This window comes from Penicillium lagena, assembly GCF_028827675.1.
Source record: "Penicillium lagena strain IBT 129212 chromosome Unknown utg000008l_segment0_segment0, whole genome shotgun sequence".
Classification (NCBI taxonomy): domain Eukaryota; kingdom Fungi; phylum Ascomycota; class Eurotiomycetes; order Eurotiales; family Aspergillaceae; genus Penicillium; species Penicillium lagena.
The window spans coordinates 333,072-358,857 of NW_026623229.1; the positions used below are offsets into that span (position 1 = coordinate 333,072).

At 51.1% G+C, this 25,786-nt stretch overlaps 15 protein-coding genes across 15 annotated transcripts; 7 read left to right on the forward strand and 8 right to left on the reverse strand.

The window, feature by feature from the left end:
- Nucleotides 1-335: 335 nt before the first annotated feature.
- Nucleotides 336-2,225, reverse strand: N7510_010675 (uncharacterized protein; the record flags this gene model as incomplete). Its single annotated transcript, XM_056982600.1, has 4 exons — nt 336-693; nt 743-1,691; nt 1,758-2,040; nt 2,172-2,225. The coding sequence occupies 4 exons, from the start codon at nt 2,223-2,225 to the stop codon at nt 336-338; spliced, it is 1,644 nt and encodes a 547-aa protein (XP_056828094.1).
- A 429-nt stretch (nt 2,226-2,654) lies between these two features.
- N7510_010676 (uncharacterized protein) lies at nt 2,655-3,113 on the forward strand (the record flags this gene model as incomplete). Its single annotated transcript, XM_056982601.1, has 1 exon — nt 2,655-3,113. One exon carries the CDS (start codon nt 2,655-2,657, stop codon nt 3,111-3,113), a length of 459 nt encoding a protein of 152 aa, XP_056828095.1.
- Nucleotides 3,114-4,875: 1,762 nt separating this feature from the next.
- N7510_010677 (uncharacterized protein) lies at nt 4,876-5,304 on the reverse strand (the record flags this gene model as incomplete). The annotated part of the gene is made up of 1 exon (XM_056982602.1): nt 4,876-5,304. One exon carries the CDS (start codon nt 5,302-5,304, stop codon nt 4,876-4,878), a length of 429 nt encoding a protein of 142 aa, XP_056828096.1.
- A 2,002-nt stretch (nt 5,305-7,306) lies between these two features.
- Nucleotides 7,307-8,304, reverse strand: N7510_010678 (uncharacterized protein; the record flags this gene model as incomplete). The annotated part of the gene is made up of 2 exons (XM_056982603.1): nt 7,307-7,772; nt 7,829-8,304. 2 exons carry the CDS (start codon nt 8,302-8,304, stop codon nt 7,307-7,309), a joined length of 942 nt encoding a protein of 313 aa, XP_056828097.1.
- Nucleotides 8,305-9,564: 1,260 nt separating this feature from the next.
- N7510_010679 (uncharacterized protein) lies at nt 9,565-10,106 on the forward strand (the record flags this gene model as incomplete). The annotated part of the gene is made up of 2 exons (XM_056982604.1): nt 9,565-9,635; nt 9,845-10,106. The coding sequence occupies 2 exons, from the start codon at nt 9,565-9,567 to the stop codon at nt 10,104-10,106; spliced, it is 333 nt and encodes a 110-aa protein (XP_056828098.1).
- Nucleotides 10,107-10,753: 647 nt separating this feature from the next.
- On the forward strand, nt 10,754-11,344 carry N7510_010680 (uncharacterized protein; the record flags this gene model as incomplete). Its single annotated transcript, XM_056982605.1, has 1 exon — nt 10,754-11,344. The coding sequence occupies one exon, from the start codon at nt 10,754-10,756 to the stop codon at nt 11,342-11,344; it is 591 nt and encodes a 196-aa protein (XP_056828099.1).
- Nucleotides 11,345-11,475: 131 nt separating this feature from the next.
- On the forward strand, nt 11,476-11,798 carry N7510_010681 (putative serine/threonine protein kinase; the record flags this gene model as incomplete). Its single annotated transcript, XM_056982606.1, has 2 exons — nt 11,476-11,501; nt 11,606-11,798. 2 exons carry the CDS (start codon nt 11,476-11,478, stop codon nt 11,796-11,798), a joined length of 219 nt encoding a protein of 72 aa, XP_056828100.1.
- A 216-nt stretch (nt 11,799-12,014) lies between these two features.
- On the reverse strand, nt 12,015-13,040 carry N7510_010682 (Gfo/Idh/MocA family protein; the record flags this gene model as incomplete). The annotated part of the gene is made up of 1 exon (XM_056982607.1): nt 12,015-13,040. The coding sequence occupies one exon, from the start codon at nt 13,038-13,040 to the stop codon at nt 12,015-12,017; it is 1,026 nt and encodes a 341-aa protein (XP_056828101.1).
- A 947-nt stretch (nt 13,041-13,987) lies between these two features.
- On the reverse strand, nt 13,988-14,536 carry N7510_010683 (uncharacterized protein; the record flags this gene model as incomplete). Its single annotated transcript, XM_056982608.1, has 2 exons — nt 13,988-14,284; nt 14,336-14,536. 2 exons carry the CDS (start codon nt 14,534-14,536, stop codon nt 13,988-13,990), a joined length of 498 nt encoding a protein of 165 aa, XP_056828102.1.
- A 74-nt stretch (nt 14,537-14,610) lies between these two features.
- Nucleotides 14,611-15,722, reverse strand: N7510_010684 (uncharacterized protein; the record flags this gene model as incomplete). The annotated part of the gene is made up of 3 exons (XM_056982609.1): nt 14,611-14,914; nt 14,966-15,467; nt 15,521-15,722. The coding sequence occupies 3 exons, from the start codon at nt 15,720-15,722 to the stop codon at nt 14,611-14,613; spliced, it is 1,008 nt and encodes a 335-aa protein (XP_056828103.1).
- A 772-nt stretch (nt 15,723-16,494) lies between these two features.
- N7510_010685 (uncharacterized protein) lies at nt 16,495-16,901 on the forward strand (the record flags this gene model as incomplete). Its single annotated transcript, XM_056982610.1, has 2 exons — nt 16,495-16,699; nt 16,765-16,901. The coding sequence occupies 2 exons, from the start codon at nt 16,495-16,497 to the stop codon at nt 16,899-16,901; spliced, it is 342 nt and encodes a 113-aa protein (XP_056828104.1).
- Nucleotides 16,902-18,223: 1,322 nt separating this feature from the next.
- N7510_010686 (uncharacterized protein) lies at nt 18,224-19,762 on the forward strand (the record flags this gene model as incomplete). The annotated part of the gene is made up of 1 exon (XM_056982611.1): nt 18,224-19,762. The coding sequence occupies one exon, from the start codon at nt 18,224-18,226 to the stop codon at nt 19,760-19,762; it is 1,539 nt and encodes a 512-aa protein (XP_056828105.1).
- A 145-nt stretch (nt 19,763-19,907) lies between these two features.
- On the reverse strand, nt 19,908-21,095 carry N7510_010687 (phosphotransferase family protein; the record flags this gene model as incomplete). Its single annotated transcript, XM_056982612.1, has 3 exons — nt 19,908-20,604; nt 20,654-20,949; nt 20,997-21,095. 3 exons carry the CDS (start codon nt 21,093-21,095, stop codon nt 19,908-19,910), a joined length of 1,092 nt encoding a protein of 363 aa, XP_056828106.1.
- Nucleotides 21,096-22,368: 1,273 nt separating this feature from the next.
- Nucleotides 22,369-23,731, reverse strand: N7510_010688 (pyridoxal kinase; the record flags this gene model as incomplete). Its single annotated transcript, XM_056982613.1, has 6 exons — nt 22,369-23,005; nt 23,056-23,173; nt 23,228-23,440; nt 23,492-23,571; nt 23,619-23,629; nt 23,681-23,731. The coding sequence occupies 6 exons, from the start codon at nt 23,729-23,731 to the stop codon at nt 22,369-22,371; spliced, it is 1,110 nt and encodes a 369-aa protein (XP_056828107.1).
- Nucleotides 23,732-24,293: 562 nt separating this feature from the next.
- On the forward strand, nt 24,294-25,460 carry N7510_010689 (uncharacterized protein; the record flags this gene model as incomplete). Its single annotated transcript, XM_056982614.1, has 1 exon — nt 24,294-25,460. One exon carries the CDS (start codon nt 24,294-24,296, stop codon nt 25,458-25,460), a length of 1,167 nt encoding a protein of 388 aa, XP_056828108.1.
- Between the last annotated feature and the right edge of the window lie 326 nt (nt 25,461-25,786).

The following is a 25,786-nucleotide window of genomic DNA, read 5'->3' on the forward strand; positions in this document are numbered from 1 at the left end:
TGCAAATACAGACAGACATGCACACTACACTCCTTTGGAGTAGTCATCCAGATGAAACGAGAGTAAGATACATGACGATGAAAGACTCCCTAGTCAAAACGAATGGCCGTATATCATCATTCTGAATCTAACAATTGGAGCACATGGTATCATCGAACAATGAAGCTCATAAAAAAAGGTATCATAGAAGAAGAGGGAAATTCGTCGCTCGTAAAGCAGGTGTAGACTTCAAGGGTGGTCGTGTCTTCAACTTCTTGCAATGGCTACGCCCCCAGAGCAGCACTTGTCAGCATCATGGTAGATGCAGGGAGAAAAAGGAGGGTTATCTCATGAATTCAACCGTCGTCGTCGGCCTCGTGTACTGCCTGGGGGCCGCTGCGAGAGTACATCTCGCAAGATGGGATCGTCTTTGCTCTTGTCGACATGATGGACTCGAACGTGTCTTGATACAATATGAGCATGAAGCGAATGACTCGAGGAAGTTGAATCACATACCGTTGGAGATTATCCGGCCGCGGATACTTGTGCTGCTGGTCGAGACAGAATGGACAAACATAACCCGGCGAGTTGTGTACAAGGCCGTGCCGCATCATCTCGTTCTTACGCTTGAATCCTTTGCCGCCTATCGCTCGCGGACAGTTCTCTACCGGACAGAAATGTGGCCGGTCCTGGGAGTGCACATTGGCGTGGGAGCTGATATTTTAGTCAAAAAGATATCAAAAGCGGACGGGTCGGGGCATACTTTAATAGGTATTGGGTTTGGAACGGCGGGGCGGTGCATCCCGGATGGTGGCACTTGTAGTTACCTGGGGGCGCGTTCCCATTGGGAGATAGTGTCGAGTCGAAAGATGTACGGTCTCCTGGCCCGGCACCAGGCTGCTCTGTGGGGGTAGGATAACCAGCAGCCGGGCTTTTCGCCGTTATGGGGGACGGATCGTACGGAGAGGCTCCACTCGGGTGGAGCTCCGTCTGGGAGGGGTAGGTCCGCCAAAACGTAGGCATTGAAGCCGGAGAAGGATTGTTTGATATATCCTTGGTACTCGTGGGTGAAAAATGTGAAAAGGGACTGGGTGGAATATGCTGTGGCGGGGGGAACCGTTCTTGCGCTGGGTCGTTTCGTGAGCCAGCCGAGCTTGGGCCCGGGTACGGATATGGAGGTATCCCATTGACCCTTGGTGGGAATTCCGGTGGGTTTACGCCTAGGGTGCGTATTGATGGAAGCACTCGGTTGTTGCCGTTCGGAGAAGTTGCAGGGTTTGATTGAGGTGGAGAATGAAGCGATTGGAGGGCTGGGAGAGAGACTCTGTCTTCCGGGGAGTGTCTGACGGAAGAATCGGTGTATGGCGGAGATAATGCGAGTAGGTCTTCAGACGGCCGTCTTGTACTTGGAGCTGAGATGGCGGCCGAGATGGAGGGCAAGCGAGGACGGCTTGGCGACCTGACCGACGGCGCTGGTGGAGGGAGCGTCACTGAAAGCGGATTTGGTGGGGGGAAGGCTGTGGACCCGGCCAGCACGTCCAGCAAGGAGTCCTTGTTGTCTCGCAGCTGGTCTACGGCTGCTTTGGCCGTTGTCTCCAGTTCAGGTTTTGCTTTTCTGTCGTCGGCTGGATTGAAATCCCGAGGCGCCGGTGACCAGTCCTGCCCGAGCGGGTGCTCCCTCTCGTAGTAGGCGATGTCCGGCCGACTAGGCTCTAGAAAGCTAATCAGTACCGAATCGCCGTAACGTGTCTGTGTCCGGGATTCCGGCAAGTGCTTACGGGAACGGCCGGGCGTTCCCTTGGCGGCATCGTTCTCGGTAGCATTGGGAGACCCTGGCGGGACAAACGGAGGCCGTTTCTCCTCCACTCCATAATTGGGCTTAATGGCCACCAGCGGCGGCGAGTGCTTCCAGGCGTCGTCCGATTCATAGATATCGGACGTCATGAATGCGGGCCCAGGCGCATCAGGCGCGTGTTCTGTGTGCTCGGAGAGAGTGTTCTTGATCTGACCCACTCCTCGATCGCACCAGACGAAGAAGATAAGAAGATGAGAGGAACCGCTCTGTCCCAGAGTTAGCGATTATTTCAGCTGTAGTTTGGCAATGAGAAACCACTGTGATCTCCGACAGGCGTGTCGGTAGCCGCCTCTACGCCAGCCCTCGAGACCAGTAGTCGGCGACAGTCACAAAATACAACATAATAACCGGTTTTCTTGGTGGTCCAATTTGCGGGGGGAGGCGCATTCATAGGATTTGATGCATCAGAAAAACAGGGGGAGCTTACCCGGAAAACGTGAGCGGGTCTGATGAGGCTCAACGGAAGCAACAGATTACGACCGCAGCGCCATCTGCAAGCGACTGCGATAGGAGATGCCTTGAAACCAGTTGCAAGGGCAGCGCTTGAGGGTGGTGGTCGCGGCTGTTCGGAAATACAAAGGGTGAGAACGGGCGGTCAGCGGGTTAGTGCATCAGCCGGGGCGAGATGCTGTTGTTATCCTGCAAGGCCCGAGCAGAGGAGTCGAGAGACCTCGGGTTGGGGAGGGGGAAGTAGAGGGAGAAGTGAGTGGCGAGGCTGACCAGCAGTTGCGTTGAGTTGCGTTGAGGGAAGAAGGAAAAGAGAAGGAGAGAGGGGGGAATTGGGGGGAAGTGAGGCTCTTTAGTGTGGGCACGGGCGATTATGCTGCTCCACCAAAAGGAGGCTGAGAAGGGACGTGATCTCTTCTTCATCGACGGTGCATTGTTCTTCCATCTGCTCCTCCTCTCTCAGCGCTGCCCTCCTTCCTCCTCTCCTCCTCCTCCCCATCACCCTCCACCCCCTCCCAGGATGGCCCCCCCGGCCACTTTCCTTTCCCACCGCTTCTTCTGCGCGCCTCGGGAAGGCTCCACCTTCGGAGTCATCAACCGGGGTCCGTCGCTCGCCCTGACTCGCACCAGCAAAACACACCCCCCCACTCTCTCACTCGTCCTCCCCGGCTTTTTGACCAGGGTAGGGTACATGACGACTTGGGCTCCACCGTCTCTTTTGTCCGTGTTTCCCTCCTGTCGTTTTTGCATGGTCAACCTCGTCCCGCCTCGAGGCTGGGAGCCTCGTCCTGACGAAACTCTGTTCCAGCCAGCCTCGCGCCTCGCGAAATGACGCAGTTCCCAAGCGGCGTCACGGATGTTTCAGCTATTCCCAGGCTGGGCGAGCTAACCCGCCAAGATTCGCTGAGGCACAATACGCGGCCCGCCCCGACACACAGTCTTGTTCATGAGTATTCCTATTTTTCATTCCTCGCCGCCTGCGCCCCGGTGGATTCTTCACATCCTGAGCCTCATGTTCCCTTAGAGCCGCAAGCAAGGCAAACCAGCCTCATCTTCATACTTCCTATCTCCCTCCCCCAAACCCGGCCAATGATGCCGCTGGTGGTGAGGCGTCCGTGTCTTTCGTCCCCATTGTCGCAGTGCTTAACTACGGACTAATTCATAAAAGGGCTATCATTGGCTCTTCCGTGCTGATCCGTGCAGGCCATGATGTTACTCGCCAGTGCGAATGGGGCCACCTATGCGAGAGGATCGCTTTGCTCATCCCGAAGGATGTGTCTCTACGTCAGTCCGCTCTAGATTGTCTCGTTAATCTGCTACATGGTGAGGTCACCAATCCCATGAAAATGCGACTAACTATGAGAGGGGGTCAGCCAGGCGGCTACCCAAACACCTATCGTAGTAAATGCGGCTGCCCAGTAGATCAGGACATTATTGGCTCCAACCCTGACATAATAATAGAATCATGTACGATGGTTTTCGCCAGGGATTTTTTGTCCATTTTAGGATAGTGGTTTTTTGCCGGGTTTATTTGCTTAGCCGGTCGGCCTACTAACGATTCCCCGGTCTAAAGTGAGCGCTGCCGGTCAGTTCACCGGTATCTACGCTCTATCCCCAATCTTAATTTAGTAACGAGAATTACTAATTGTCAGTAGAATAATTAACACGGTACCTTAAAGGTTTAAACTTCCGCAATTGTCACTGTACAATGTATGAACTCCGGGAGCTTTCGCGCATACATTTCGAGGAGTGGGCGTCTGGGGAGGAGAATGTTCCTCCAGCTTCAAGCTACTGAGCGAAGCGAAGATCATGATCTCCACTGGCTTGCAATGACCCTCAGCCCGTAGAAAATTTGCCTACGCTCCGTAGCCATCACGATATTTGAGGCAGGGCCGCTTACGGAAACATACATCGTCGTCGGGCGCAGGGCGCAAGGCGCCCTCATCACTTCATTATTTGCTAACTTTGGGTTTAATTGCAAACGACCTCTATCACGTCGGGCGCCAGGCTCTGAGAAGTGTTGAAATTACCTTGCGACCACAGGATACTGGTTGGAAATATCTGGCTCGGACTGAACCCAGCGTTCAAATCATATTTATTTGAAGTATAGTGGAAAATGTTAGCTTTCAATGCACTATTGATAGGGCGGGAGACTCTTTCGAGTCCAGTTTGGCTTTCCTCTTGATATTATCAATTTGATATCACCCTCCCTACTACTCGGCTAAGCATCAGTAAGCCATTCCCTATGTTGTAGAACAACAACTGATCAACATTATCGATCAGCTCGAACGAGTCATTCGGACCACTCTCCGTGTCGGAAAGAAGGCGTTCAGGGCTGCAGAAACTAGAGCTGAGTAAGATGATTTGCGTTCATGTTTGGCCTGAATTGAGAGATAGCATGAGGGACCTTTCATTCCAAACATATTAAATAACATAGAAAACACAAACGGTTGCTCAAACGAAGCCGCAAGGTCCGCACAAGGTGTGATGCCAACGGTTTGACCCATCTGTACATTTAAAAGGTCCATCACAGTGAGAAATATAACATAACAAGCAACCAGGCTTTGACAGGTAAACTGGATCCTGAAAACAGCTTACCCCTTTATCTCCTCCATAGGTGATGCCAATTCATGTCTCGGACCACTTCCATGGGCATCAAGTTCTACCGGTGCTCTCATCTCTGATGAGCCGATCATGACGGGTTCTTCCTTCTGCTGCTGCTGCTGCCGCCGCCGATTGCGGCGCATGAAGAACCAGATCAGCCCAGCCACGATGACTATCGCAGCGACTCCGCCAATGACCCCACCGACAATTGCACCAGTATGTGACGAAGAGGACGAAGAGGACGCCGATTTCAGAGTATCAGGCGCAGGGGGCTGTTGGACAGGAGAGACATTCTTGGTGGAGGAGGGGGAGGAGGATGTGGTTGTATCGGACGTTGTTGTGGCATCGGTGTTTCCCAGTGTCGTGGTGGTGGATGAAGTAGTTGTTGGAGTGGCAGCTGTGAACAGCACATCGCACATGTAAGCACAAGGAACGTGAGGGATAGGAAAAGATCCAAATAGACACTTACTTGAGCCGTAATATGCAACTGACAATAGAGTCATGCTCAGGCCCAAATCGGCAATGTCGTCTGTACAGCCGACAAATGTATCTGGTCTCTCGAAAGCATGCTGGCCCTCAGCACAGCAAAAATATCCAGCGGCGTGATAGACATTCGCAGTGGCATTCGCACAGTGTTTATTAATCAATTGATCGCAGTTTGCCTCGGACGGGCAACAATGCACATTGTCTTGACCAGTCGGGCAAAATGTGCCGCCCGGACAACAGGCGTGAAAGGGAGCCCACGTTTGACCACAGTCGGCTTCGGTGCTTAAGCAGCCGCCACTTCTGCGAAGCGCAAGCCCATACGGGCTACCCAGGTCCTCAGACATCGGACGTGTTCATATATCAATCGATTAGGTGACGTTGGAGACCGGAGGATTCGAAAGATGGGGATTAGGCGACGGTAGACGAGAATAATGCCAGTATCAGGGAGTGTGCCCGCATCGGGCCAGCACAGCAGGAGGATTTCAAGGACGAAATATGCAAGTTGGAAACCAAAGAACCACGGAAAGGGGTAAGATTTGGTTTATGTATTGTTATCGTAAGGGAAAGGAAAATCCTACACAGGGGAACTCCGAGTCGGAGCCAAGCACCTGGGAAATATTACTAGCCTGTTGTATTCTTTACTAGCCTCCTTTGTTGCTCCACCCCTCCCCCCCGCTCGGAGCCGCCATCGCATCATTCTCCATCTGATCACGGTATTAAACAATGACATTATTATTATTACTCCGCAGTGGCCTTTGAGATCTCAGGTATAGCGATATAACTTTTTGTTTTCAATAGCGATCCCTGAAGTCAGAATCAGCTGGTTATTTTGATGGGTTCAAGAGTCATGTCCGGTGGCCTGAAACACTTGCTATAAGAGGCCACTGCTTATGCAGCGCGTGGCTTTCCCTAATGATTGGTCACAGCGCGGTACGCCGTAAATAACTGAAACCTGTTGGCATCTTTCAAGCCTCTCCTACTCGGGCCACATGGTCTCCCCTAGGATTGGATAAGATTGACGGCGCTAAAAATGGGGGCGAGTATGGCACTAGCAATGCAGATCAGCACATCCATAGCGAATCTCGACCGTTCGCTCATGCATTTATCATCTAACGAAAAGTGCAAAAAGATAAAGTGATAACTTCAGATGCAGGAACCCTGATCTACAGCAGCAAGAGGGATACCGTCATTGCGAGGATTTTTTGCCGTTTATGGAAAGCATTCAGACTTTGACTATGCCTCGCCGAAGAGATTTTCCTTAGTCTCCGTAATTGCGATAGCTAACTCCCTCGGCAGAAGCTTGATCCGGGGAAGCTAGATATCTCCTACGTATAACAATTCTCAAGACATGTCTTTACCTAGTTCCTATGCATTGAGGAGGCACATCTACACGGAGCGCCGCTTCTTGCATTTCAGCTTTCCCTCATGTTCCTTACTCCTGTGACCAAAAGTGTGCCTCAAAGATATGGAGGCATTCTTAGAAATGATGGCGTCACAATAGCACAGGTGGAGAGTCTAGAACGCGGCTGAAAATATCCAAAGGGATCATCAGAAAGGCATGCTCGCCAAATTGAAACTGTGACAGCTCACAGGATATAATGAAAATCATATTCCTGCTGCAAATTTAGTCACGCTTTTACTTCATCCCCACAAGATTCTCTACCTCTAAACAGTAAGCATTTGTGCTGGGGCGGCCGAAAATGGCCTCTCCAGCATAGTTCGGCGTACCTATGCACCCGTTCCCTACGACTATGCCCACCCTCTCGTCCCTGCCGCGTAATCTTCTAGCAAACGGAGGACCCGCCCAGACTTTGCCATAGCCGGTTGCCCCATGGTGATAAGTAATTATGTAACGGAATACAAAAATAAACATTAAGAATTCAACAGTTAGCACAAGACACTAAATTAGACATTACTTCGCATAAATCAACAGATCTACCAAGGCAAGATCATAGCTGCCCCCAGAATCATTCCTGCAACAGTGACACCGAGCACAGTGACAATCCCATTCCAATTTGAAGGTCTTGGACTAACTCTGGCCGCCGGGTTAGATGTACTTACACCCGTAGACGTGCTTACACCAGTAGATGTGCTTACACCCGTAGACGTGCTTACATCTGTTGGTTGATGCACGAGCCTGACGGGTGCAATTGCTGTGACGACAACAAAGCTAGACAATTCGCTTGGGTGCAAGGTATTAGTTACGGTTTGTGTAATCAGGGTATCTGCGGTGAATGACTCTATCAGCGCTTCGGCGGTGGTGCCATACCACCAAATCGATTTGGTTTCAATCGAGGCGGACATATCAGGGGGTGGCAGCCAATAATCGCAGGCAGTAGAAAACTCGTAGTTCGGTAATGTTGAGTAGCAAATTTCTCCGTTGTAACCAGGTGTCATAGACCTATAGATAAATTGGAATTAATCTTGCTTATCGAGATTGTGGAGTCAAAGACATACTTTGGACAGCACAGGACAGCAGTTTCGCTTGGGGCCAGAACCTGCAGGAAGACGTTGTTGGCCACGTTCTCGAACACCTCGAGATCTGACCCTAGCGAAGTGGGAGCGGGATCAAAAGCGCCATTCCATTCTACAGTCTTAGTCCCATTGCGCGATGCCGTTGCAACTGGGCCCCACCCGGAGGGACAATAGAGACCAGGAGAGTAGTATGTCTCGTAAAATTCGGCGCTGCGAGGGTCCTCAAACCATGAGGTCGCGGTTGGGATATTAGTGATTGTGCCTGTTGGATAGCAGCTCCAGTCATCATTGACTACGTCACAGGAGAGCTTTCCGACGTTGATCGTTGGAGTGCTGGCTTTGGCGATATAGAGGTTTTCAGACTGTATCGACTGACAAGAAGCAGGCGGGGTCCAGGTTGTGGTAAGTGGTCCCCAGTTGTTGAACGTGTATTGCGACAGAACAGAAACAGACGGCATGGTTGCGGGCTTTATTCAATATCGAAGTAAACAAAGCAATCGGAAGGGAGATTTGCGAAAGAGCTAATTTTCGAAAGTTCAAACCTGGGGAATGTAAGCCGGCTTTAATAAAAAAAGTAAAACTGACACAGCCCAGTAGCACTAATTAACTGGCTCGATCTCGTGGTACAAACAAAAAGGCTAAGCTTCTCAGGGCGCAGCCACAGGGCGCAGCAGCTGAATCTTCATTCGAGAGAACTCCAGTTCAACTAGACTATTTGGGTTACAGTAGTAGTGTCTCATGGAGTTACCGTAGCCGAGTACTACGTAAAGGGGAGGGAGGCTCTTAACCAACGGCAGATGGATGTCCCAGCAAAAAAGCCACAATTGTACCGATGAGGTATAGCTCCGCGTCTAGGCTAAACAAAAAGCCGAAAGCAAGTCAGATGCCGGCCGATATGGCGCGAAGAGTATAATTGGCATCACGCAGGAGGCACTCTGGGATTTATGTCAGATTGTTTATCATCTTTCAACCCTCTGGCTCGATTGAATGTAAATCGATGTTGTACGGTGCGGCATAACCCCAACGTCATAGCAGTCTGACGGTCCCAGATAATTAACAATTTAAAGCCAATTACAGGCCCGAGCCAAGGTGTCTCAAGATGCAACGGCTCAACTGGACTCTGAATTTCAGGAAGATTCGACAACTAAACCCACGTCAGCCTCTACCAGTCAATCGAACGCATTCAAGCCTCAGGAAGAGGACTCTCCAGAGCCCAAGGACCTGTAGCAAGCTGCTTAGGATCAAATAGACGAAACTCAAAAGACTATTCTGTCGGAAGTTGAGGTTCCTACTCATTTAATCAATGAGACGGTGAGAAGACGACTAGAAACGGCCGCCTTTGCCGCCATTTTACGCATCTCGCTCACCAGCGACAGCCTTGGCATCATGCGTTTCTTCGACCACGGCCCTTATAGCTTGCTTCCACCTTCGTGTCGTGTTGGCCGTGCTTGTTGCCTAGGCCATTGGTGTCCACTCATGATGCAGCCGCCTCGTCGTATCCTCGATCACTCTCGCTCACCTTCCAAGGAGGGGAGCCATTTTTGGCACCCTGTTGAAAGCTAGGCTTGCTGTGATATCATTTGACCACATCAGCAATGACTACAGTGATTCAAATTTGACCACTGAATCTTGGGTTGAGGGTTACATAACAACCAAATAGTAGCACTATAGCTCTTGCCATATTTGGAATACCAATCTCTCACGTTTTCAAATCCACAATGGCCTTTTTTACTTTTTCTCTACCAGAAAATACGACCCTCGCGAACCTGGCCATGAATATCAGCTTGCCGTCGGTGACCCATGGATGGGGGACATGTTTTTGCTGCCGCTGTGGCTTTTCTGCTTGCTTTTCTGCTTGCTGTGTAGGGTGTTGCTGCCCGCAGGAGGGTACCAGCTCGGCGTGCTCTGGGGCCAATGGGCAATCCATCGGTAAATTTGGCGCAGAGAGCTTATACGGGAAGTACTGAGCAGCTATGTATAGAAATTATGCCCGCCCAGCCTATACCGATGCCGCCACCACCACCGATGCCGCCACCACCACCGACAGCGTCCCCTCCTCCCCCCCCCGGGGGCCACGGGAACTGCCAATGAGCAGTCCGGCGAGTCGTCCCCTGAGGTCGTCTCCCAGAGGGACGACTCGCCGCAGGCCCAGGGTGTTTCCTCCGCTTCGGGTTCCGAGTCTCTCGGCTCGGCCTTCCACGCCCACGACGACGAGGAGAAAGCCCAGACGGAACAACAAGCGGCCGTTGATGCCGCGTAGAAGGCAACATCCTCATGCATGAACCGAATGAAAGTGACGCTCTCAAGTGCCCACAATCCAATCAAAGACTGGTTTCAGGTATTTCGTACATATACTAACGATAAATGCAGGAGAGAAATGATTCAGAAGAATGAAAGGTGGAGAATGGGGGTGGTCTTTTATTTATTCTTGTATAATTATCAGGAGGACACGATGGAGACTGTATTCTTATCATTTTTGTATTCTTATCCTTGAGGCGAATCAAACTATATTATTACAAGTACGCTTCCCTGACCATCTAGTTAGAAGAAGATGTCATCTCGTTGGAGGGGGGTTAGTGTTAAGATTGGGACGTGTGGTCATGATAGGTCAAAAGTGACGTGCCTATGCCGTGACCCACAATGCTGTACTGTGTAAATGGTTTTCTTCTCCTTACCTCTTCCCTTCCTTCTCTAACTTCGAAGTCTTCGTTTCTTACGCCCTCCTGCATAAAAGGAACAGGCTCTTGACGTTCTTAAATACATAGGATGTCTACACTCTCACGCAAACGCTTACCCGGCGACAAAAGATCGGAGGAGATTGCTCTAGAAACGGCCGGAGATATATATGCTCTGCAAAAATATAGATGGTGGTACTCGAAAGATTTACGTACTCCTAAGAGTGGCACAATGGAAGCGCTACTCGGTATAGAAGTTGCGCTTCGGGAGAATACTCAACACGAAGTGGCTCTTCTCGAGAAGATAAAGCAGATTGCGGACCATAGTGCGCCTCTTGTTCAAGAATTACAGGACGAGGTCTCAAAGTTTGCAAAGGAGTATTGGTTTCTGGAACGGCAATGGTGGGAAACAAAGGCTTCATTTAAGGACAGCACGCTAACTAGAGGCATGGATCTATGGCGCTCACATCCGAAATGGTATATGCACCGTGTGCTTCGCGAAGACTGCGTTGGAAGAGGGGGATGCTGTGGAAGAAACTGTGGGTGCTGTTCCAATCGCCAGAACATCCTACGAAAGTTCGCAATCGGCCATTGCACTGTGGAGTGTTCCTGTTGCGAGCGAGCCCGAGGCTTTGAACTCGATCCTAAGCAAAAGGCACAAATTCAAGAAACATTCAAACTCGAACTTGCTGGTCCACATCCGTGGTATTATTATCGGATTCTGCTCGCTTCTTTTTTGGGGTTGATGGCTGGTAACGACGGTAACCCATTTGATCTTATTGATGATCCGCCGCCTAGATATGTGCCTACGACGACATTTTGAGGAACAAGCATGCTAAAAGGGAATTGGTATCGGATTCAATTGATGAAATTGCTTTAGATGCGAAGTTGTGGACATCATGTGCTTTGCTAGCTTTTGCCAATACTTAATTTAGAGGCTCCTCCCTGTCTTATATGATCTCATTGGCTGATAACTTGTTGTGATCACGTTCACTAGCCGTGCGTGATCTTTTTATTTAACAACCACTAACATCACATTCTCCCATCGGCCTACGGGAAACAACTCTGTACTGAACACTATAAGACCATTCATTCCTCGTTTCTCCGCCTTGCTTCGCAATAAACCGTTTCCTATGCCTTCTCCCGGGCCGTCTTTACCGTCCGGCATACTCGTCGATGAAGAGATCTCGCTAGTACACGTCTCTAAGTACTTCTACCTAGCGAAGCCTAGAGAGGTACTCGCCGATCGTTACCAAACCCTAGTCAAGGTTGTCTAGGGCGTGTCTTCAATAGTATGGCTCGCGCGCGATTTGCAAGGGTAGCCTCCATTAACTTCTGTTTAGTTCGAAATCCTACCTCTCTCTAACAAATATATAGACATATAGAAGAGCCAGAGAGCGTCGTGGCATTAAAATTTGGAATTGGAAACAATAAATTGACATTTCAAAAGAGAAAAGAAAGTATGCATCCATCTATGTGTTTATTCTACAAGATCACAGTAGAGTCTGCACTTGCCCTCCTCCCGAGCAGAGACTCTCAACGACAGCAATATCGGCCAATGCCTCCCTAGCTCCTGCCTTTGCGTCGTGTTTCCCTCCTGCTGCGGCATCAAGGAAGGCCTTGACTTCTTCTGAGATCCCCTGTCCAACAATGGCTTCATCAATTTCCTTCGTGCCATCGGCTTTCTCTAGAACTATGCGCTGGCAATCCTCCTTCTTCTCCACACCCGAAACAGTCACGGATCCCTGGTCACCAACGAAAATAAACTCAAAAGTTCCCTTACAAGAAGCAAAGCAGATGCTCAGAGATCCAGAAGCACCATTGTCAAACTGCAATGCTGCATTGACGGTATCCAAAGGAGGGAGATGGGGATACGTCTGCCGGCACATGCTGAGGGTCTTGACAATCTCCTGCCCTGAGACATAACGGATCAATGCCACAAAATGCACCCCGCCATCAAGAACAAATCCACCCTGGTATTCCGGGTTCTTGCGCCATTCAGTCTCGTACCACTTGTTGTCGCCGGGCTGGATATTGCCCCAGACGCGGCCATGGACATGATTCAGTTTGCCGATACGGCCACTGGCCACCAGCTCACGAGCGCGAGTGAAGGCGCGATCGTAGCGAAATTGCTCAGCCACGGACAGCACTAGACCGCGAGGACGGTGGTCCTTCTCGTAATCGGCAATCAGCTGCACCGCCGTCTCCACGTTTTTGGCAAATGGCTTTTCGCACAGCACATGTTTTCCGGCTGCCAGACACTGGCGGACGATACCTGGCTGGATAAGGATCGGAAGAGCAACGACGACGGCACCAATATCCTCGCGCTTCAACAATGCCGAAAGTCCTCTATTCTCCGACGCCAGCTCCTCAGCATAGACATCGATGCCCGAGATTGGCACATTCAGGGCAGCAGAGGCACTGACGAGTGACTGCGCTGACGAGACAGAGCGTGAATAAACGGCGACAAGATTGGCCTTGTGCTCTACCAAGGCCGGAAGATGGGCTAAAAAAACCATGGTGAGTCTGAGATTCTTATTGTATCGCAGGTGATGGTCACATACCCTCTTTCGCGAAAAGACCAGCACCCAGTATTGCGATCCCAGTCATCTTGCTTTCCGAGAATAATATTTGCTCGCGATGGCGTCGATAGACTTCTGACAACTGAGCTCTTTAAAATAAACTAACATCACATCGTCGCCTGAGGCGATCGGCAAGGCCTTTTAGCCAGAATGCAGACCTTGCCGATAAAAAGAGATGGACCTGCCCAAGTTGACACGGAAGTCACTCCGCACTGCACCAATCGGGTGCGGGGACATATCTTGTGCCCGAATAAGTTAGACTCTACCCCCACACAACGCACGAAACCGCACTTCGACGCTCCGCTTCAATCCCGAGACCCGCTCAAAACTCGGGGGTTTCAGTTAGGACAGGCCAATGCCGTGCTAGCTGTCGCAGTGGCACAGTCATATATATGCCCCCGAATAGGCTTTTGTGCTTACTGCTAGAGTGATGTGTGCTTGGCTATCATTATTCAATATGTAATCAGTGGTACAGGAGGGTGATAATGTGTGATTATTGAGTATGCAGGGACTACTATTGTTAACTATACGAACGAAAAGATTGTGATCTCGGAGGTGATATAGTCATCATGTCGCTAGCAGGAGTTTTGTCCAGAACAGTATACAGGACGCCGTGTACGCTTGATTGTACCTTATTTATCAACCCGCCAACTAACTATACGCTGTCCATTTTCTATCCTTTGTCATCTTCCTTGTGCGTAGATTGAACTATTCGTCACCCAACTAGGTGTAGGCTTTAAACCATGAAAATATTACCTGGCAAATTACACAACAGATTATTAAATAAATTCCCATAATGCAGCTCAATATCGAGTACGACACACTAATGTATCTTCGAAAACATCTCCCAGAACAACACGTACCCCTCCATCCTTCTAAAATTCTCAATCTCGCTTTTCCAGACTCTTCTTCACTGGGTTTCTCGAATGGAATAACTCGTCAATCTCTTCCAAATTCCAGCCCTTTGTCTCAACAAACGTGAAGTATATGACCGCAACACCAAACGCATCCCATGCAATATACATAAAGTAGAAACGCCAGCTACAGTTCGCGATGCCAATGGGAGGAACGTAGGTGTTCAAAACATTTGCAGCATTCAACATGAAGTTCATAAATGCAAGGCCCTTGGCACGCTCGTTGTATGCAAGGACCTCGCTCGGATAGAGCGCTTGCATCGGGGTCTGTATATATTAGTGTCAATTATCCGTATTCTTGGAAAGCTTTTCTCTTACCCAGGCAAATGCAAAAACAACTAGAAACAGGTATAAGAACGCAATTCCAATACCACCCACAGCAGGGTTGTTTTTGTGATGTGCTGTGCAGGCTGTCATGATACTCAGACAGATAGTCATACCCATACTTGAGCTCATCAAAAGTTTTCGTCGACCAAAAGACCGAATGAAGCGTAGACCGCACAGGGCTGACACCATCATGATGGGTGTTTGAACAGCATTGAGAAGGAGCTGCGTCTGGTTGTTCTCAATACCAGCAGTTTTAACTATACTGGTTAGCAGTGATCTGAGATGTGGAACGCGAATATCATACCCATTAACGGAAAATAGTAGCTGGTAGGTGGAAGATCCAGTTGACCAAACCATGCCATGCAGGTGACGAGAAATGTTCTATAACACGCTGCCCGAGTATTGAAAAGACCGCGAATATCCCAGAATCTCTTATCGGTCCCATCGTGGCTAATGACTTGTTGCATCTCCTCTAGTTCCAGTGCAACCACCATTGAAGATGGATTCCCATCGCCGTGGTACTCAATGAGGATTTGGCGGGCTTTGTCCATTTGATCATTGGCAATGTACCTATACAAAGTTAGCCAAACAGAACAATCATCAGGATAGAAAGGTACTCACCAACGAGGGCTTTCAGGAATGAACCAAACGAGAAAGAGCACTAGAACCGATGGAGCGCCCTGAACAGCAAGCGGTAATCTCCAAACAGCTGATCCGATATTTTTGTGAAAGCTTAGGCCGTACTCTAAGAAGGTTGACACAATAGTTCCAAGAAAGAAGCAAGCCTGGAATCCTCCAGTCAGCTGCCCTCGGTACTTGGGATACGACATTTCAACCACATATGCCGGGCCAGCGCTTTGAAGAATGCCAGCTCCTAGTCCTAGGATAAAGCGGCCTCCCATAAGCATGTCTAGGTTTTGGCCAGCGGCCTGGACAGCTGCTCCAATAACACAAATAGCAGACCCAATGGCCATACCCATGCGCCGGCCCCATATATCTGCGCAGGGTCCTGCAACTAATGAGCCGCTGATATTGCCAATGACATATAGAGCCGCCACAAGGCCTTGGTTGCTAGTATTGATGCCAAAGTAATCAGTGAAAGTAATCATTGCCGAGAGGCCTCCTAGTGGTCTTTGAGCAAACAGTAGCAGCACAACAGCAAAAGGCAATGCTTACCAAATGTGTTAGAATCAAACCCGTTGGTGGCTGAGCAGAGATATGCGACAAAGATGCACGCATACAGACGCAAGAAACTTTTCCGGAAAGGCTTGATGTCCTCCTCTTGCAGTGCGTCCAACATGCGCTGTCCGTGAGTAGCAGACTCCTCGACATCTCTCTTCACTTCATCGTAACTAGCACGAGGCTTGGAATTAGCCATGCTGGAATTCAAAGGGGTCTCCGAAATGTATGCTCAGGTCGAGTTGGATTCTAGCAAGATCCTTGAGCCATGGGGGGGAGTATGGCCTATATATGGCCAGGGGCCCATGAGACGGCTGCTAGCACGGAATCGGCCTCATAGTTGGAACCCCAGAATTTGGTCAAGACTTGTCTGGGGAAAAGCTTAGTGTCAAAGAAGGCTTTCGTTTTTTGCGTTGTGTGGGGTATTGTCTAACCCTCTTAGGTACGGGATACGCCTCCGCTTTGCACCAATGCAAAGCGGAGTCATTGCCTTTTTAAATTTGGGCATTTGGCTCGGCAGCTTCCGCATTTTGGCCAAACGGGCTTGCCGATCGTACCGACTGCCGGGATGTGGCTTATTTTAGAGGTCTCTGCCGTCAACAAGTCATTGTCAAGAAAATTTCCTTGTTCTTGCAAGCCAAAATGGTTGGAATTGCAGTACTGGGCGCTGGTCCGTTCACTAAAGAGGGTATGTAAATATTATCGGCGGAAATGTTCGAATCGAGAACTAAATATTTAAGTATCGAATGTATATGTATATGTATACTATATACATACATACGTAACAGTAAAAGTGGTATGGGTGTAACTGAACAGGCCGAATAATCTTGCTGCGCGGGGTTGGATCCTCGTTTAATCCACCGTCAGGGCCGGGATGAGGGAGATGAACCGCGGTGGGATCACTGAAAGTCATCTATAAATTCATTGAGTTAGTGATTAGTCCTATACTTTCCACCGTACTGTGAGCATGAATGGCCTATGGATTCATACGTGTACGCGGTGTAGCAGATTGTTCCGGAACGAATGGTGCGCACGAAGTTGAGGCCGGAGATATCCAGCAAGGCCGCAACAACCTAGGAGCTCGACTCTTTCAACGGCTTTCCGATGAGTTCGTACGCAAGAAGCTGGAGGTAGTCAACATCTTGAGGATCGGCTTGGACAATATCACGACAGCGAGTTTATCCGAGTTGTCACCGCAATCGCGTAGAGCCTGCTCCGCTTCCTTGAGTCCTTCTTCTCAGCTGGCTTCACGGACTTTATCCCGGAGATTAACCCGTCGATGGTCTCGAGCTGGGTCATGCCTGCGAGACTATATTTGGTGTACTTTACAAGCGCATCGGTCTTCAGCACCGAACACCAAGTCTTCCATGAGCTATGATTCAGTCGTATATCTGTGAGCATATTTGAACGAGCAGTCGGGCTTTTTGCGCGTGATGGCAGTCATGCGCATCCAGGCAGGTGGTGGTGGTGTTTTAAGTCAAAAGCGTGAGGGGAGGAAGAAAGAAAGTGTTGGAGACCAGGACGTTGGATGTGCAGCAGTCTTATCAGCTAGTATTAATTAGGATGGATCTCCTAACTTCGGACGATTCATTCATGGGACATCTGGGGACCAACGCCGCCCAGCTATATACTTGTCTGATTCCGTTTTGAGCGAATTGACCCTTTTTGTGGCGGTCCCGACCGGACTAGGTCACTCATTGATCAATTTCGCAGGTCCTCATATTCTAGTTGTAACTCATTTGTGGACCCTTTTGCTTATCCAATTTTACGCTGCTCCTGGATGCAGAGAGGAGTTAACTATCAGTGATTTACGATCCATGTGGAGAATACCCGGCTATACTTATACCTTAGCGAATATCCCGCATCGCCACGTGAAGCCAAGGCCCTGGATCCGCTTATTCTTATACCTTAGCGGTTGTCCTCCCCCAGTCGATCTTTATGGGTCATCTGAATCGTTTTCTTTGAAGTAATCGATTATCTATATATAAGCTCTCCTTGCGTCTCTCATCCTACCTAACGTCCAAAATCGTAGTTTTTTTTCTCGACCCCTTTGTTTACTCTCCTCTCCACCCCACTTTGGAAATCACCTTCACCATGCCAAACACACACCCTTTCGATCCCTTGAGTCCAGGAGAGATTGCCAAGGTAATAATCCCGTTGGCAGGCTGAGGGGAATGCTAACATGTACACAACAGGCTGCGCAAATTGTGCGAGGGACATTGGATAGCCACACTCCCAATTTCCGAGTCATCACCCTCAAAGAGCCACTCAAGCATGAGATGGTGTCTTTCCTAGAAAAAGAGCATCTAGGAAGGTCCCAAAGTTCACATCCTGTTCGGATTGCACGCGTACAGGTCACCATCGGTACTGAATCCGGATCAGGCAGATTAATCGAAATTCTCGTTGATCTGGATGCCCAGTGTGTCATCAAGAAGGAGCATCTCGTGGGGAAACATCCCTATATTGACTCTGCATACATGCAAGCTGTCGAGAAGGCTTGCAGGGAAGACCCAAGAATTCAAGCAGAGATCCAAAAATTGAAGTTGCCCGCTGGCGCCTCGGTCGTCATTGAACCATGGGCTTATGCCACCGATGGAATGAACGATATGACTGAACGTACTACGATGGTCAGCATAAACCCCAACCGCTCCAAAGTTTGTGGCAAGGCTGATAGAGCCCGTTACTTAGTGCTGGTTTTATATGCGTCTACTCGACAACCCCGACGCAAACTACTATGCCTACCCCTTAGATATATGTGCAGAAGTATCCGAGTCCTTAGCCGTGACCAAGATCTACCATTTGCCCTCATCTGAAAAAGAGGGCATTCGACAAGATGCAAGACCCTATGACCAGCGCAAAGTCCAAGCCATCGAACTGAGCGAGTATCATCCTAGTCTTCGCCCATCACCGCGTACGACTACAAAACCCTACCACGTCGTCCAGCCAGAAGGCCCCTCATTCAAAACAGACGGCAATTTGCTGAGCTGGGAAAAATGGACTATGCGCGTGGGCTTCAACTACCGCGAGGGCCTGACTCTGCACGATATCCGCTATGACGGGCGCAGTCTCTTCTACCGTCTGTCTCTGGCCGAGATGTTTGTCCCCTACGGCGATCCACGATCTCCGTTTCCGAGGAAGGCAGCTTTTGATTTGGGTAACGATGGCGCTGGGATCAATGCGAACAACCTGCGTCTTGGGTGTGATTGTCTCGGCCTGATCAAGTACTTTGACGCATGGCACAACACCGCCTCTGGAGAGCCGGTCAAGCTGCCAAATGTGATCTGCTGTCATGAGCAGGACGACGGTATTCTCTGGAAACACACCAATTTCCGCACGCAGAATGCAGTCGTGACTCGCTCGCGGATTCTTGTCCTGCAGACGATTATCACGGTTAGCAACTACGAGTATATCTTTGCTTTCCAATTTGGTCAGGATGCGTCCATCCACTATGAAGTGCGCGCGACGGGCATCCTGTCAACCTGCCCCATTGATATCGGTGATGAAGTCAGTTATGGCACCATCGTCGCGCCGGGAGTCCTTGCGCCGTACCATCAACACCTCTTCTCTCTTCGCATCGACCCCGCGATTGAGGGAACCAAAAATTCTCTGCAGGTGGAAGAGTCTCATGCAATGCCTGTCGACAATCCCGAGACTCAAAATCGCTTTGGCGTTGGGTATACCACAAGTTCCAAGATCGTCACCGAAGAAGGCGGGCTGGATCTCGACTTCGCCACGAACCGGACTTTCAAGATAATCAACGAGAAGAGGACTAATCCAATTACGGGAACGCCTGTTGGATTCAAGATCTCCCCTTGCTACAGCCAGATGCTCCTAGCCCATCCGGAGTCCTTCCATGCCAAACGATCCGAGTATGCCAGCCATGCTATCTGGGTTACGCGCTACGTTGAGGATGAACTGTACCCAGCGGGTCGTTATACAATGCAGTCTCTCGGTGGTGAGGGAATTCGCTCGGTGATTGAGCAGCGCAAGCGTGACCCTACGAGCGAGACCTCGGTACGCAATGAGGATATTGTAATTTGGCACACATTTGGATCGACGCATAACCCCCGGATCGAGGACTGGCCGGTTATGCCTTCGGAAAAGATGGTTGTTGGTCTGAAGCCGATCAATTTCTTCACAGGGAATCCTAGTCTGGATGTGGCTGTTTCGACCCAAGCGCGAAACCAGAGTGTTTTGGCTAAGGATCCCCCGGAGTCGGATACCTGTTGTAGATTATAGTATAAAATGGTAGATCTCCCAGATACCTAGACCAGAAAGACAGAGTCGCTAATATTGATGAATATAATTTCTCGTTATCAGCATAGGACACACAACGTAGCATAGGTGTGTACCGCGCGTCAGTATGTACAGTGGGCCTCAATTTCTACAGTTTACCCTTCTGCTGCCCTCCTTGCAACCGCCTGACACGGTCCCACGCACTTAATGCAAAGGGCTTCGTCTTCTTGGCGTACTCCCCGGCCCGCGCGCTGCTCGCCTGACGCAAGGCAAATCGGGCCGCAATACCCTGCATAATGACCGAGCTCCGGAACGTGAAGAAGGCATCACCCCAAAGAAGTTCCTCGGCGGGGTTCCACCCAGCCACCTCGCTGTACCAGCGGATGCAGTCCTCGCGTGTTGGCAAGCCTGGCGTCTGGTTGGGTTTGAACGCGTTGGAGTCATGTTCGGTCGTCTCGATGATGTAAGGGCTGGTGAGGTTGCAGACATCTGACAGCGGGTGTCCGACGGTGGCCATTTCCCAGTCCAGAATGCCAATCACGCGTGGCTCGGTCTTATGGAAGATCACGTTGTCGATCTTGTAGTCGCCGTGCACTAGGGTGCCCCGATCACGCGGTTGCGTGGTCTTGTTGGCGAAGAAGCGCACCATGTCTTCGAAATGCGGCAGCTCGCCTACGGGCTCCTTGCTCTCTACGTCGACGGCCTGCGCCTGCGCCTTGGAGATTCTCGAGAATGTTGCGATCTGTCGGTCATAGAAGCCCGTGGGTTTGCCGAATCTTTCCAGTCCGACGTCCTTGGGGACCACTCTGTGGAACTTGGCCAGCGTGTGCAGCGCGTCCTTCCACCTAAAGAGGTCAGTATAGATTGGGCGCATGGGCTTCCTCGGTCCCTTACAGGGCATTTCTCTCCTCCGCGCTCACTCCAGGCATGGCTGGGTCCGTGAAATGGCGTCCGTCCAGGAACTCCATAATGTAAAAGGGCGTGCCGATCACACTGCTATCCTCGCAGAGGCAGTGTGCTTGCGGGACGGGCACATCGGTCGGTCCCAAGGCATGGATGATCTGATACTCGCGCTCCACCTGGTGGGCCGTCTTGGACAGCAGCTTGCCGGGGGGTTTCTTGCGCAGAACGAACTTCTTGCCATCGGCGGTGGAGAGCTGGTAGGTCGGGTTGGATTGACCGAAACCGAACTGGTCCACGTTAGCTGAGAGCAAGAACTTGGGGTTAGCCGACGCACCTGCTTCACATCTAATGGGGTCTTGATCTCGGGGACATTCTGATCGATGAACCGTTCTAGGGAGGGGATGTCGATGGGTTGGCGCACAGCACCCGCCATGATTGCAAGTCAATTGGTAAGATGGAAGACCATCAAGTGTCTTCTCTGGAGAGGAGAATGATATATGCGGGAAAGGAACAACCGGGGAGCCGAGGCTCTACAACCTCGGCCAGGAAAATGTGGGGAGAGCGCAAACAGTGCAAACACCGCGTCCCGGCCATCACGCTTTGCACGCGTTTCTTCTTCAAGGAAGGGATGACCTTATTTATTGATTGATCTGTCAATCCAATTCCACTTTTCCTCAACGTCCATTGGTAGTATCATGACCAACAAAGAGACCACTCCTCCCCCTGCCACTTCCACCACCACCATTGCTGGTACAACTCGCGAACCTCCCTCCCTCCCCGCCTCACCACTCGCCAAACGAACAAAAACCACCGAAACCATGACCAACGCTCCTGCCGTCACCTCCATCCAGCAGCCTCTTCCTCCGCTGCTGGTCAAGAAGCTGGTTGACTCTGCCCGCGCCCCAACGCGGGGCTCGGCCTTTGCCGCGGGCTACGATCTGTACGCGGCCAAGGAGACCGTTATTCCCGCCAAGGGCAAGGCCATGGTCGATTCGGGGATTGCCATTGCTGTGCCGGAGGGAACTTGTACGTTTTGAAAACCATTGGGATGGAGAGAGGGATGAGCTAATAATTGCACCTCATCATAGACGGCCGCGTCGCACCCCGCAGTGGTCTTGCCTCGAAGCATTTTATTGACACCGGGGCCGGAGTCATTGATGCCGATTACCGCGGGGAGGTCAAGGTGCTTCTGTTTAACCACTCTGATGTCGATTTTCCTGGTATGTACAGACCGGCACGGCCTGCCCCTGAACGTTCTGACATATGGGTATAGTCAAGGAAGGTGATCGGGTCGCCCAGCTGGTCCTGGAGAGAGTGAGTGGTCCTCGGTTGACGGATTGGCATATCTTTGACATTCTTTACTTCTAGATCTACACCCCGGAAGTGGCCGTCGTCGAGGAGTTGGAAGAGAGCGTGCGTGGTGCCGGTGGATTCGGCAGCACGGGCGCGTAGACAACTACCAAAACATTGGGATGCAAATGGCGGTACTTTACTTAGAAGGGTTTCGGGAACATTTAACGATTAAGGAAGGAGGTTCAACAATGAAAAGAGGTTACGGTGTTTCTTGGTCTTGATTTTGATCTAGGGGTTGGTTTCTATATACAGTGACGACAGCCAACACGGCCTCAACTCATCCATCGTGTCTCATCTATGTTTATTCGTCCCCAAGGGGAATCCAGTATACATCGTGCTTGCCCATCACTCATCTATTGCAGCTGAGCCGGCAGGTCCTCCTTGCTCCATTCCTGCACGGGAAAGTCCACCTGCGGGTCGCACAGGAACTGCGCGTTCCGGACCAGCCGGACCTCTGCCGCCTTGGTTCGACGCAGATGCTCCTGTTTCTCCTGTTCGTCGGGACTCTCCCCGCCACTGTGCGGCGCGGATGCGACTAACTCGGCATTGCGCGCCTGCAGCGTCCGCTCGAGAACGCTGTGCATGCTTGCCAACACCTTGACGGTGGCGTGCGCTAGGGGCAGATCCGTTGCCGGCACGGTGTCGGGGGATACCCAAGATGGGGCGGTGCGGACGTGATCGCCTGCGGCGGTGACGGCCTCACGCAGTCGTGCCACCATCAAGGCGGCGAACATGTCGCCCGTGCCGCTGAAGAAGCAGTCCAGGGCGGGGACGTCGATGCGGAAGAGACGTGGAGAGCCATTGGACCGCGTTGTGGATCCGATCACGGTGAGGAAGTTCTCTGGTGGGCTCGGCGTGGATCCGGACTGTGAGAGCTTGAAGAGCCGGACGGAGGTGATGATGACATGGGGTACGGAGTAGATACGGTGGATGGCAGTGATGGCCTCGGCCAGAGTCGCCAGGGAGGTGATCTTCACGCCGGAGAGGACTCTGGATCTTCGTTAATAGTTGCTTGCTTGTAAACATCCGACCCGACTCACTCCGCCTCGAATTGGTTGGGAAGGATGAGGTCTGCATGCTTGATGATCTGCTTGTAGGCGGGGACTACATCATCATTGACGTACAGCCGGCCCTGGTCGCCCATCACGGGGTCCAGCACTATGCGACGCCATCAGCGAATTGCCATTGACTATGATCTGGGTTCTGACTCACCCCAGAAGAAAGATCCGGGGTTCTGCTTGGCCTTTTGCTGCAGATCGATGCCAATGGCGCCGACGGCTTCCACGGCGGCCGCGCTAGGTGCATATCCCGAGAGCATCACGTCGAAATCGGTTAGGTTACTCTGGCACAGCCCGGCGTAGAGATCCGTTATCTCGGCCGCGGTGGCGCGTGTGCCCTTGAACTGGCGGTATCCCGTGTGATTGCCTGGATGGCGGTTAGTTTTCGGAGTGACTCTCTGGCACACGCGGGACATACTGAAATGGACGGTGTTTATGGCAGCGACCTCGCAGCCCAGGGACTGCATGACGAAGGTCGCCATGGAGTTGCCGACATGTCTGGAGATGTCAGTTGTCACCCCGCCTACTTCCGGGGGGTCACATACCCATAGACAACCTATTGAATGTTAGCCATTGACTCGCGACCATTGTGACAAGCTTCCCATACATGGCTGGCGACTGCAAGCACCCGGGTCTCGGGCACGAGCGAGTGGGACATTTTGTTTCTTGGATGATGTTGGCGGGCAGAAAAACGTGGGGGACTGAAATCATCCCGAGGACTGGGGTTACGTAAGATTGGTCTATCTATCTACATCCTAACGAAATAGGGAATACCTTGGGGTCAAGGAACTTCTGGCGATTTCACGGTTGACAACCATGATGATGTGTTGCTGAATATAATCCGAGAACTCTCCCTGCAGCCTCCAATGAAACCCTGACGATCAACTCTGCTCGATCGGCCAGTCTCGACCGTTCCCGCACGATGCACCCGGTGGCCCCTGAACGAGAGACCAAACTGTGTTAGGGCTAGCGTCCTTGGGCACTAGGATGTCCCGGCCCTGGTCTGGACGCGACCCCCCGTTGCTGACCAGTTCTTCTTCTGCTGATTTCATCCCTCGTGTTCCTGTCAACTGCTGCACAGCTTCGCCGGTCACTCACCTCGAGTTACGCCGAGGATAGAGGTCTGCAATGTCGGATTAACCTCTTACTCCAAGAGGTTTCTGACTCTCACGGCCCGTCGGCAGCACCGTCACTCGTTCCTGGCCTGGCCCTTCGTCGCCATGGCCTCACTTCATTGCTCCGGCAATCGAGGTCCACGCTCCTTTTCTGCTTTTGACTCTTTACAACCAGCTTCATCGTCAACACACAGCTCATCTTCGCGCCCTGGATGTCGTTCACGATTCTCACACCGGGGGCTACTCTACCAGACCCTCCTAATTCTAATCATAATTCTCTGCATCGCGCCGGTTTCCGCACTCGTCGAACCCATCGAACCCGGCCGACTTGCACATTTCGTGCGATCTACTTCGCAACCGAGTGGAGAAGAGCCCACTGCCGATCACCAGGGATCATCGCCATCGCGCGATCGGCTGGCACCCGAGGATGAGCACAAGGACATCTCACAGTCCCAAGCGTCCAACAATGCCTCATCCAATGCCTCCAATTCCACATCCACATCCACGTCGATCTCTATCGCCTCCAAATCAACGGAGAGTTTCGTATTCCCTACCCCATTCGACACCCTGGCCAACACCTTCGCCAACGCCAGCTGCTCCGCTTTCTTTGCGGACTTCCTCGCCAATTCCACAATAATGGACTGCCACGCTGTCTCGCTGCTTCTCGAGAACTCCGTTTCCTTTTTCCATATACTCTCTTCTGCCGCCGAGACGTCACATGTGCTCGACATCGCCTGCAACGCGCCCGTCACTCAATGCGCAGACATCCTGTCCGCTTTGGCGAGCGATATGCTCGAAGATGAGAATTGCGGCACAGATTACTCCCAGGGAAATACTGTCGTTCAAGGTGCATACGATGACCTGGTCGCGTATGAACCTCTCTATCACGCGACATGCCTTACCAACCCGGTGACACAGAACTACTGTTTCGTTGACGCGGTCAAAAATGCCTCGGCGCCGGCAGACTACAATGTATACTTTGTTCCACTGGGCGAGACCCTAGGCTCGCCTGCCGCGGTAACCTGCAACCAGTGTCTCCAGGCAACGATGGGTCTCTTTTCGCGCTGGGCTACGCATGATGACCAGCCGCTCGATCAGTCCTATCTTCCCTCTGCTCGCGCGGTTAATGGGCAGTGTGGTGCTAGCTTTGCACCTGTGAATATTACCGTCGGCGCTGATAAAGTGAGCTCTGGTGCTGATCTTTCGGCTTCTTTACCTTCGACCCTCCTGGTAGCTGTCTTCCTTGGTGCTCCGTTTATCGGTCTTGTCTGATCGTCATCCGGATGGCTGCTCCGAATTCTTTATGAAATTTTTGATTACATATGCTTTCGCCTCATATTTTATTTATATCCCCCTTCTCCCTTGGAAAATTTCTGGTCAATGGAGTTCTGGTCACGCATCACGACAGCGAGGAGTGTGCCAATTCCTGCTTCCCTTTCTTTCTTTTTTTTTTTTACATGTTGGATTCGGTACTTAAATAATAGTGGGCTTATCTATATCAGCTCATCGCGTATTCTGCCAGACGAAGGACTAAATATACATATGGTCTTTTATATTCACATTCAGTTGCACATGGACAGATCGAGATCTTAGCCTCG